The 13088-nt window shown below is 38.1% G+C and overlaps 1 protein-coding gene across 2 annotated transcripts in view; it reads right to left on the reverse strand.

Moving 5' to 3' along the window:
- Positions 1-13088, reverse strand: part of EML5 (EMAP like 5) — a 168413-nt gene that overhangs the window by 55556 nt on the left and 99769 nt on the right. For both annotated transcript variants that reach the window (XM_055538847.1, XM_055538848.1), the window contains exons 20-21: positions 11752-11879; positions 6756-6897 (exon numbers count right to left, since the gene is read on the reverse strand). In XM_055538847.1, the coding sequence (XP_055394822.1) occupies positions 6756-6897; positions 11752-11879 (270 nt within the window). The remainder of the gene's footprint in view (positions 1-6755; positions 6898-11751; positions 11880-13088) is intronic.

Below are 13088 nucleotides of genomic sequence, written 5' to 3' on the forward strand. Positions count from 1 at the left end.
ACAAAGCAGTTACAAAGGGGTGGTGGGATGGGCTGGGGGTAGTGGAAAAACATTCAGGTTTGATTAAAATTAAAAGCTAAAGTCACAGATACAGTTTTAAATAGGACATTCCCAATATATCCCTATACAGAAAATTGCAAAGGCTGGCAAATATTTATTTTATAGATATTAAGAATACAGACATTAATTCATGTTGCATATTTATACTTCTGGTTATTTTTATAACTAGTTACCATAAAACTGAATTATTTGGCAAAATTCTAGTTTATATTAACTATAATGTTAAGCCTCAGGATCATAATATTTGCATATTCATTTTCTGAAGAAAACAGTATTTGCTTACTGAATGTTTAAAAGAAATAACTGTGTTTTACAATATTTAAACCATTATGATATCAGTATTTTGTTATAATTAAGTCAATCAGCATAAAACCACATGCCTCTTTAAAGTTATGGAAATCCACTTGTTCTTCTCTTGAATTAATGAAGAAGTAAAAATAAAAGTTATTATAGAAGAATATTTAAGAACAAAAATATAGTATTATGACTCTTCTCAACAACCTAATACAAAGATCTACTTCTAGAAGGAGCCAGTAATACCAGTAGACAATTTTTCTGGTCTAATACATGACATAAATCCAAAGATTCAGAAAAGACAACAAATCCTAAATAATAGACCGCATACATGCACAATGTTATTAAACCTCAAAACCATAGAAAAATGTAAAAGAGAACAATGAAAACCATTGAAATAATAACTCTGAGTTAAGAACTCTAGAAGCAGTTAAATTAGCATTCAAGAATGAGAGTAAAAAAAAAACAAAACATGTTCAGACTAGCAGTATACCAAGGGCAGGGCAGCGGCAACAGTCACCCCAAGTGGTACTCTAATGCCAATCAAAAATTTAAAAACAACAATGAACAGTTGAATACAACAGATCTGCTTATAAAGAACTGCAGCATCAGTGATAGAATATTTCTGTTAGAATAGGCCATTCCCACCACCCTATTCTTATACGCTACTGGTTCATTCAGAGGACGATGAGAGCATTTCTAACAAATCTTCATTATGGAAATTCTGAAACTGTATTTTAGAAGAAAATGACAGAAGAAAATGTTTGAGATACAAGAAAAAAAGGTGAACAAACAAATGCATATGCATAGATAAATCTAAGTAACACTGGCTGCATGAAACGACAATAACGTCCACTTGAAGGGAGGTTTAAAAAAACAAGGGTGCCCACTTTCACCATTACTATTCAACATAGTTTTGGAAGTTTTGGCCACAGCACTCAGAGCAGAAAAAGAAATAAAAGGAATCCAAATTGGAAAAGAAGAAGTAAAGCTCTCACTGTTTGCAGATGACATGATCCTCTACATAGAAAACCCTAAAGACTCCACCAGAAAATTACTAGAACTAATCAATGACTATAGTAAAGTTGCAGGATATAAAATCAACACACAGAAATCCCTTGCATTCCTATACACTAATAATGAGAAAACAGAAAGAGAAATTAAGGAAACAATTCCATTCACCATTGCAACGGAAAGAATAAAATACTTAGGAATATATCTACCTAAAGAGTCTAAAGACCTATATATAGAAAACTATAAAACACTGGTGAAAGAAATCAAAGAGGACACTAACAGATGGAGAAATATACCATGTTCATGGATTGGAAGAATCAATGTAGTGAAAATGAGTATACTACCCAAAGCAATCTATAGATTCAATGCAATCCCTATCAAGCTACCAACAGCATTCTTCACAGAGCTAGAACAAATAATTTCACAATTTGTATGGAAAAACAAAAAACCTCGAATAGCCAAAGCGATCTTGAGAAAGAAGAATGGAACTGGAGGAATCAACCTACCTGACTTCAGGCTCTACTACAAAGCCACAGTTATCAAGACAGTATGGTACTGGCACAAAGACAGAAATATAGATCAATGGAACAAAATAGAAAGCCCAGAGATAAATCCACGCACATATGGACACCTTATCTTTGACAAAGGAGGCAAGAATATACAATGGATTAAAGACAATCTCTTTAACAAGTGGTGCTGGGAACTCTGGTCAACCACTTGTAAAAGAATGAAACTAGAACACTTTCTAACACCATACACAAAAATAAACTCAAAATGGATTAAAGATCTAAACGTAAGACCAGAAACTATAAAACTCCTAGAGGAGAACATAGGCAAAACACTCTCTGACATACATCACAGCAGCATCCTCTATGACCCACCTCCCAGAATATTGGAAATAAAAGCAAAAATAAACAAATGGGACCTAATTAACTTTAAAAGCTTCTGCACATCAAAGGAAACTATTAGCAAGGTGAAAAGACAGCCTTCAGAATGGGAGAAGATAATAGCAAATGAAGCAACTGACAAACAACTAATCTCGAGAATATACAAGCAACTCCTACAGCTCAACTCCAGAAAAATAAATGACCCAATCAAAAAATGGGCCAAAGAACTAAATAGACATTTCTCCAAAGAAGACATACAGATGGCTAACAAACACATGAAAAGATGCTCAACATCACTCATTATCAGAGAAATGCAAATCAAAACCACTATGAGGTACCATTTCACACCAGTCAGAATGGCTGCAATCCAAAAGTCTACAAGTAATAAATGCTGGAGAGGGTGTGGAGAAAAGGGAACCCTCTTACACTGTTGGTGGGAATGCAAACTAGTACAGCCACTATGGAGAACAGTGTGGAGATTCCTTAAAAAACTGGAAATAGAACTGCCTTATGATCCAGCAATCCCACTGCTGGGCATACACACTGAGAAAACCAGAAGGGAAAGAGACACGAGTACCCCAATGTTCATCGCGGCACTGTTTATAATAGCCAGGACATGGAAGCAACCTAGATGTCCATCAGCAGATGAATGGATAAGAAAGCTGTGGTACATATACACAATGGAGTATTATTCAGCCATTAAAAAGAATACATTTGAATCAGTTCTAATGAGGTGGATGAAACTGGAGCCTATTATACAGAGTGAAGTAAGCCAGAAAGCAAAACACCAATACAGTATACTAACGCATATATATGGAATTTAGAAAGATGGTAACAATAACCCTGTGTACGAGATAGCAAAAGAGACACTGATGTATAGAACAGTCTTATGGACTCTGTGGGAGAGGGAGAGGGTGGGAAGATTTGGGAGAATGGCATTGAAACATGTAAAATATCATGTATGAAATGAGTTGCCGCCAGGTTCGATGCACGATACTGGATGCTTGGGGCTGGTACACTGGGACGACCCAGAGGGATGGAATGGGGAGGGAGGAGGGAGGAGGGTTCAGGATGGGGAACACATGTAAACCTGTGGCGGATTCATTTTGATATTTGGCAAATCTAATACAGTTATGTAAAGTTTAAAAATAAAATAAAATTAAAAAAAAAAAAAAAAAAAAAAAAAAAAAACAGAGATCCTCAAAAAATTTAAAAGCAGAACATCATATGATCCAGTAATTACACTCGTGGGTATTTATCTAAAGAAAACAAAAACACTAACTCAAAAGATACATAAGCCCCTATGTTCACTGCAGCATTGTTTACAATAACCAAGACACAGAAACAGCTTGGTTGTCCATGAATGCATTAAAGTGAAAGAAGTGAAGCTGTGCGACCCCATGGACTGTACAGCCTACCAGGCTCCTCCGTCCATGGAATTTTCCAGGCAAGAATACTGGAGTGGGTTGCCATTTCCTTCTCCAGGAGATCTTCCCAACCCAGGGATGGAACCTGGGTCTCCCGCACTGCAGGCAGACGCTTTACCATCTGAGCCACCAGTGATTAAAGGATAAAGAAAATGTGGAAATGTGATATAGATATGTCTGTAGGTATATACATGTACATGTGTACATATACATACACACTAACATTATTCAGCCAGTAAAAAGAATAAACCCTTGCCATTTGCAACAACATGGATGGACCTTGAGGGCATTATGCTAGGTGAAATAAATCAGACACAGAAAGACAAAAACTATATCCCACTTATACATACAATCAAAGAAAAAAAGCTCAAAGATACAGAGAACTGACTAGGTTGCCAGTGGTGGGGGTGGGGGGACTGGGTAAAATGGGTAAAGGGAGTCAAAGGGTGTAAACTTCCAGCTATAAAAAAAATAAGTCATGGAGGTGTCATGGACAGCATGGTAACTACAGTTAGTAATACTGCACTGCATATCTGGAAGTTTCTGAGAAAACAGGTCTTAAAAGTGCTCATCATAATATAAAAATTTTTAAGTATGTGTAGTGATGTTATGGTGATTATTTCACAATATTTGCAAATATTGGATCAATATGTTGTGTACCTGAAACCAAGGTAAAGTTCTCTGTCAGTTATATTTCAATTTAAAAAAAGAAAGAAAATCTGATGGCAAGTGTGTTCTGAATTTGACTGGTCAGGACATCCAATGGACTTGGGAAGGAAAGAATTTTTTGACACTGGTTTTCTATGCACAAAGATGAGATTGTGGTTTTAGACTCTAACTATAACTGTTCACAAATTGCCAACATCAAATTGCCAACATCCACTGGATCATGGAAAAAGCAAGAGAGTTCCAGAAAAACATCTATTTCTGCTATTGACTATGCCAAAGCCCTTGACTGTGTGGATAACAATAAACTGTGGACAATTCTGAAAGAGATAGGAATACCAGACCACCTGATCTGCCTCTTGAGAAATTTGTATGCAAGTCAGGAAGCAACAGTTAGAACTGGACATGGAACAACAGACTGTTTCCAAATAGGAAAGGGAGTACATCAAGGCTGTATATTGTCACCCTGCTTATTTAACTTATATGCAGACTACATCATGAGAAATGCTGGGCTGGATGAAGCACAATCTGGAATCGAGTGCTGGGAGACATATCAATAACCTCAGATATACAGATGACACCACCCTTATGGCAGAAAGGGGAGAAGGGAAGAAGAACTAAAGAGCCTCTGGATGAAAGTACAAGAGGAGAGTGAAAAAGTTGGCTTAAAGCTCAACATTCAGAAAACAAAGATCATGGCATCCGGTCCCACCACTTCATGGGAAATAGATGGGGAAACAGTGGAAACAGTGTCAGACTTTATTTTTCTGGGCTCCAAAATCACTACAGATGGCGACTGCAGCCATGAAATTAAAAGACGCTTACTCCTTGGAAGGAAAGTTATGACCAACCTAGATAGCATATTCAAAAGCAGAGACATTACTTTGCCAACAAAGGTCCGTCTAGTCAAGGCTATGGTTTTTCCTGTGGTCATGTATGGATGTGAGAGTTGGACTGTGAAGAAGGCTGAGTGCCGAAGAATTGATGCTTTTGCACTGTGGTGTTGGAGAAGACTCTTGAGAGTCCCTTGGACTGCAAGGAGATCCAACCAGTCCATTCTGAAGGAGATCAGCCCTGGGATTTCTTTGGAGGGAATGATGCTGAAGCTGAAACTCCAGTACTTTGGCCACCTCATGCGAAGAGTTGACTCATTGGAAAAGACTCTGATGCTGGGAGGGATTGGGGGCAGGAGGAGAAGGGGACGACAGAGGATGAGATGGCTGGATGGCATCACTGACGTGAGTCTCAGTAAACTCCGGGAGATGGTGATGGACAGGGAGGCCTGGCGTGCTGCGATTGATGGGGTCGCAAAGAGTCGGACACGACTGAGCGACTGATCTGATCTGATAACTGTTCACATTGAAAGTTCATGTATAAAACCACTGGCAATTCTCACTAGTTTCTGAGAAAAAATAAAGAAATACCGTATGTGCAGGCATGTGCATACACACACGCCAGAGAATGAGAATGCTAGAGATCAGTAATTAGCAGAAACAGGGGTAGGGGAAGGACAGTGCCTGGCGCTCTGGCGCTCCACAGACTGTGAGTAACTTCAGGTGTTCAGTTAGGCATACAGGACAGCAGCACTAGAAAAAGAGAACTGACTCTTTTAAGTCAACAGAAGGAGGGAAAATAAATCAGCTGAATGAACTATAACAAGTTACCTAATTTCAACTTGGTTCTCATATTTCCAGGTAATTCTTTCCTTGATCTGTGTACTCTGTCATATTTCTTAGTCACAATTCCCAACTTTTTAAGCTAGAGCTCCTCCTAAAACATCTCGAGGCTACAAATAATATTCTCTACCACTTTCCCAAGAAATCTGAAGCTCATCTAGCCTATTAGTAAAAATCTTGCTCCAACAATTGAACTCTTTGTTGTTCTATATTGACAGAATATCCTACAAATGTTCCCTGGCAGTCCAATGGTTCAGAGTCCGTGTTTCCTATGCAGAAGTTCCAGGCTTGATCCCTGGTCAGGGAATCCCTGCTCCCTAAGATCCCACATGCTGTGCAACATAGCCAAAAAATAACAATAAAACAAAATAAAATTAAATATCCTCCTCTCAACTCTGCTACCCCCTTTTAAGCTAAGGCTTTCTTAGTTTCTTATTCTAAATTACATATAATCTATAGTCATAAAGGGTAGAAAGCTTAGTTTCTGTTTCCTTCCTATATTCTTTTTTCCAAAATGATATGGAAAACTGACTCAGGACAGGCATGAGCAGAGAAGGTCCCATAAAGCAAAGACTGGGTATAACTAATTTTCTTTATATACTATTATGAGCAAGCAGATACAGAATAAATATTTAAAGTATTTTTTATATATTTAGTATAGCTTTCTTACATTTGTGAGGGTTAGAAAATTGTGACAATTTAATCTATGCTCAATCCTGTGAGGCACTTACCTTTTTTAAGTTTCCGGACGGCCAGCATACAATGACTAGGAGAAAGATCCCATATTCTCAAGGTCTTATCATCACTTACAGTAGCACAGATGGGCAGATAAGGATGTGTAGCCAAACCCCACACCTCTCCTTCCATGTGCCCCTGTAAAGAAAACATAGTTAAGATCATTTCAACCTAAAGATATTTGTGTTTAGAAGAAAAATAAAAACATTCAATAATATATGATAATGATAGGATAATGATTAATAGATAACTCTAGTAAAACTTCTCTCTTTGGAATATACCTTAAAATATCTTTGTAACAACTTTATCTTCAAAGTTACAATATAATCAAGTTACTATTGAAACTAGCTTCAAAATCTTATAACATGTACGGTGGTGGTTTAGTTGCTAAGTCGTGTCCGACTCTTACAACCCCGTGGACTGTAGCCTGCCAGGCTCCTCTGTCCATGGGATTCTCCAGGCAAGAATACTGGAGTGGGTTGCCATTTCCTGTTCCATATAATGTGTATAGGGTAGAGAAAATAGGAACTGGCTGCCCAGGAATGCTAATGATTGCCGTAGGTGAGGGACTTCCTGCAGACAGAGTAAATAGTACTGTAGACTGGTGCACCAGTGAAACTGATAGAAATAGTTTTTTAAAAATTAAGTCTCTGGAAATGGTTTCAAGGAGATAAAAGAAAGGAAGAAACATTTACCTAAGAAAATCTGCTAAAATTCAGTAAGAACAGTGAGAGTTTGCTGTATCTGAATTGAGACGCACTCTTGTCCTCCCTACTCAGTGACACGGACACTCCATACCAGATGGAACCAAGAATAAGGGTGCGCTCTCTCCCCAGCCACGAGCTGGGAGCCTCCTCCCACACAGGGCAGGTGTCTGTGTCCTCCACCTGCTCCTGGCTCCCTGTTACTCAGGCTAAACTCCGGTGATCGCTGCTGAGAGGTGCGAGCTCCCCCCTCACTCCCGGTTCTGAGATGGAGGCTCTACCTCAGGTGCATTGGCCGGTGAGAACACTGGGGCCTCAAAGGCAACCCAAGAAGGGCTGAGGCGACTGCTTCCTCCACACGAGTGGGCACTCACATCTAAAGCAAAGGACACTCAGAAAAACAGAAGCATGCCACTGTTTTCACCCTCAACTCCAGACCCCTGGATCAGAAATTTTTCCTGAAGGGAGAAGCAAGTCATAACTCAGCATCCAGCTTCTTCTCAAAGGAACTGACTTCATTTACTACAGTGTGGAAAAGCTGAAGACTGAGGGTGCTCTCAAAAACAACAGAGGTTGTGATGAAAGGAAAGTGGGAAACAACCGAGACTCCCTGGACATGGCTAAACTGAAGTCGAGGAGAAACAGGAAAATCTCATAGATGGGAAGAGACTGATTAAATTCAGAACAAATCTGGATGCTTCTTCCCTAAAATCAGAAACAAGACAAGGATGTTTACTCTCATTACTTTTGTTCAACACAGTACTGGCAGTTCCAGGCAGGATAATTAGGTAAGAAAAATAAATAACAGGCATCTAGATTGGAAAGGGAGAAATAAAACTACTTCTATTTGCACATGACATAATCTTATACAGTATGCAGAAAATCCTAAAAAAATTACCAAAAAAACTCTTAGAATATATGAAGTTATTTAAACAAAATACGTACATGTACACTGAAAACTAAAAAACATTGTTGAAAAAAGTTTAAAAAGATCTAAATAAATGGAGAGATCCATGTTCATGGATCAGAAGATTTAATATTATTAAGAGGCGCTAGCAACCCAGTCCAGTACTCTTGCCTGGAAAATCCCATGGACAGAGGAGCCTGGTGGGCTGCAGTCCATGGGGTCGCTAAGAGTCAGACACGACTGAGCGACTTTACTTTCACTTTTCATTTTCATGCACTGGAGAAGGAAATGGCAACCCATTCCAGTACTCTTGCCTAGAGAATTCCAGGGATGGAGGAGCCTGGTAGGCTGCCGTCTATGGGGCCGCATGGGGTCGCACAGAGTCGGACATGACTGAAGCAACTTAGCAGCAGCAGCAGCAGCAGTCCACAAACCGATTCACAGAACACTGCCGCTACAAACACGGTTGAACGTGGGTTTTTGGTACATACAGGAATGCACTTGTGTGGTATACGTATATTCCCACACTTTAAATGACTATAGTTTTATATTATCTTTATTTCTAGCATGGAAAGTTTCCCCAAAAGACTTTTTGACTACTTTTAAATAGTTTCTCTTCTAGATGATTAAAAAAAATCTTTCCAGCATTTGTGAAAAATCTCATTAGGATATGGATTAGGATCATACTGAATTATTTACTTATAAGTCTCTTATGTCTTTAGTAAAATTGTATAGCTTTCTTAATACAGGTCTTGCATTTTTTAACCATCTTTATTTCTGGTTACTAGGAGGGGAGGAGCCAAGATGGCGGAGGAATAGGACAGGGAGAACACTTTCTCCCCCACAAATTCATCAAAAGAGCATTTAAACGTCGAGTAAATTCCACAAAACAACTTCTGAATGCCGGCAGAGGACATCAGGCACCCAGAAAAGCAGCCGAACTCTTCGAAAGGAGGTAGGAAAAAATATAAAAGACAAAAAAAGAGACAAAAGAGGGAGTTCCGTCCCGGGAAGGGAGTCTTAAAAAGAGAGAAGTTTCCAAACACCAGGAAACCCTCTCACTGCCGAATCTGTGCCGAGCTTTGGAAGCACAGAGGGCAACATAAAAGGGAGGGGAAAAAAAATAAACAATTAAAAATCGCGGATTGTGAGCCCTACGGTAACTCCCCCAGCGGAGAAGCAGCGCACCCAACACGGGAGCACCGCAGTATGTAAGACAAATGCTAACAAGTATGAAAGAAGAAATTAACAATAATACAATAATAGTGGGAGACTTTAATACCCCACTCACACCTATGGATAGATCAACTAAACAGAAAATTAACAAGGAAACACAAACTTTAAACGATACAATAGACCAGTTAGATATCTATAGGACATTTCATCCCAAAACAATGAATTTCACCTTCTTCAACATAGTTTTGGAAGTTTTGGCCACAGCAATCAGAACAGAAAAAGAAATAAAAGGAATCCAAATTGGAAAAGAAGAAGTAAAGCTCTCACTGTTTGCAGATGACATGATCCTCTACATAGAAAACCCTAAAGACTCCACCAGAAAATTACTAGAACTAATCAATGACTATAGTAAAGTTGCAGGATATAAAATCAACACACAGAAATCCCTTGCATTCCTATACACTAATAATGACAAAACAGAAAGAGAAATTAAGGAAACAATTCCATTCACCATTGCAACGGAAAGAATAAAATACTTAGGAATATATCTACCTAAAGAATCTAAAGACCTATATATAGAAAACCATAAAACACTGGTGAAAGAAATCAAAGAGGACACTAACAGATGGAGAAATATACCATGTTCATGGATTGGAAGAATCAATATAGTGAAAATGAGTATACTACCCAAAGCAATTTATAGATTCAATGCAATCCCTATTTCTGGTTACTATGCAATTTTCTTTGTGAGTACCATTTTTGTGTCATTTGTTTTAACTGGTCATTGCTAGACCAGCTAGACCACGTAGAAATACTATTGACTTCTACATGCTGATTTTGCATAAATGCTTAAGGACTTAATTCGTTATAATAATTTTTCAGTTTATTCTCTTGTTCAAGGCATAAGGTTATAACATCTTACAATACTGACATCCATCCAGTGTCACCCATTTGTTTCTAATACATATACCTTTTATGTTTTGTTTTACTGGATTGGCTTAGACCTCACACACAGTGTTGGAAAATAATGGTGAGACCTGGTATCCTTGTCTTGTTTCTGACATTTAGGAGACAGTAGATATTTGAAATCTTTAACTCTATAATAAATATTAGAAAACAATAAGATGTCATTTATTACTTCTAAAAATCTTTTCTTACAATTATGAAACCATCTGTATTTTTTAACAAGCCCATATATGGATTCATCTGTAAAACTGTACCTGTGTAAATATTTTCCAGGAGATCATAAATATTTAAACACCATGACTCCAACATCTTTTTACTTTAAAGGAATATCATGTGACTGAAATTAAAGAGTAAGACAAGAAGGTTTCACAGGTAGTCTACCATACACTGTTTTGCTCTTTGCTTACAAATTCTCCTTGTTACGTAAGGACAGCCTGTTAACGTTAAAGCACAGTGTTTTCACCTACACGTGTTCTCTGGTGACTTAACAGGAATGAAGTAGGGGTTGGAAGAAATCAGTCTGCATTAAGAAAGAAAACAATTCTTTTTCAGGGTAGAAGACAAAACTCAAAGGGTGTTACTATACACAGTTGCATGAGGGCAATTTTCCATTAGGGTAGATCCTACCTCACCTGCTATGCCTTATAGGATCAAAACCCGTAACATATATAGGAAATGTAAACTGAAAAATTAATATAGCATTCCTGATAGAAATATCAAGGATTAGCTAATTCTGCTATTTCATTTATATTTCTACCACACAAAGTTTGTACTTTTGGATTTTCAAAATTATTAACATATTTTCACTCATAAATGTTTTCAGGAGTAAAATTGTGGCACACATTCAGTTTCTGCTTTTCTAAGTTAGAAACTTGAGAAAGAATGAACTAAAGAGTTTCATAGAAAAAAAACTGCCTTAGGTTCAACAAATATATTTCAAAGAAATAAAGTATAAAATAAATGGACTGGGTTAAATTAACTACAACTAGCTTTTCTTTCTACTGGTTTGTTTTGTAATAAATTACTGAAAATATTAGTAATTATTCCACATGATAATGTACCTATTATTTACTGATACTACTCATTTAGCTATAATTAAATTTAATTTTTTTTGCAAATATTAACAAGTATTTCCGTAAATAATTTAACAGTATTTTTCACCACTGTCAGCTTTTGGCTTTTATGTATTGAACTGATTATATACAAAGGGGGAAAAAACACATTAACATTTAAAATTACCTGGACCAGAAGTGTTATTGGGCCACTTTTATCCACTTCTAGTATTTCACCATTCTTTGTGCCAACTAAAATATGACCATGTCCTAATGATATGGCACGTATAGATGGGTTATCTTCCAAGAGAAGACCTAAAATGTTAAATGGAGATGTTCTTCTAGGTATGAAGTTGATATAATACAAGAATGTATATACTGCCAATGATGCTATTTTGACAATGCAAATCCTGTTACAAAGCTGCTTTCTCCTATATCTTAAATATTCTAATAAATGCATCACATTTTTCTCAATCATTCAATTTACTAATCTCAAAAGTGAGAACCACTTACATACTATGATCCCATTATTATATATTATCCCAGATCCCCTACTACCGGTCTGACAACTGCTTCTTTTCCTTTTATATTTGCTCCTCACCCACCTCCTGCCCCTCTTAGAGCATGTACAATATTCTGGTTCGTAATTTTAACTCAATTTGACTTAAGATTAATTCATTTATGTTTATTGTGCCCTAGGCAGGCTTCAGAGATATACCAGTAAACGTGACAGAGCCGAGTGCCTGCCCCCACAGAGCATACAGTGAGGAAAACAGACCCTGTGTGAGGAACATATTGAAAAGGGAAAAAAGGGAATTAACCCTTTTTTGAGGTGGGAGAGGGTGGGAGTGTAAGGAATCATTCTAGAAGAAACGGTGTTTGGGATGTGAACAGCGAGTGCACATGCGTGTGCGCTGTCATCTCCGCCTCTTTGCAACCCCATGGGCTCCTCTGGACCACAGGCTCCTCTGTCCGTGGGATTCCCCAGGCAAGAACACTGGAGTGGGTTGCCATTTCCTTCTCCAGGGGATCTTCCTGACCCCGGGATTGAACCCATGTCTCTTGTGTCTCCTGCACTGGCACGCGCATTCTTTGCCACTGTGTCACCTGGGAAGCCCCAAAAATGGCATATGGTCAGGTAACTGGGGGAAGTGGGAGGTGGGGAAAGGGGAAATTCTAGGACAAATGATAGCAGATAGACAGGAGGTCAGAGACAGAACGCTGCAGTGCCTTGATGCAGGAAGGGTGAGAGAGGGAGGGTCAACAAAACTCTATGGTAAAACAAAAGGCCAAGTCTGAAAACAAATCCCTGACTGGCGGTTAAATGTGACATTCACATGGCGACTTTCTTTGAAAAATTACAAATGTTAAAAACAACTATCTTGTATTTGTTTACATTTTACTATGTGTATCACTGAGAATAGATTTTGAAAGGACAGCCATGATTCTGGGATCCAGATAAGTAGGTTCTCTTTTTAATATTGAATGCTGATGCATGTTTAGTAAAGAAAGAAAACTGCACCC

The sequence above is a fragment of the Bubalus kerabau genome, chromosome 10, assembly GCF_029407905.1.
Source record: "Bubalus kerabau isolate K-KA32 ecotype Philippines breed swamp buffalo chromosome 10, PCC_UOA_SB_1v2, whole genome shotgun sequence".
NCBI classification, from domain to species: domain Eukaryota; kingdom Metazoa; phylum Chordata; class Mammalia; order Artiodactyla; family Bovidae; genus Bubalus; species Bubalus kerabau.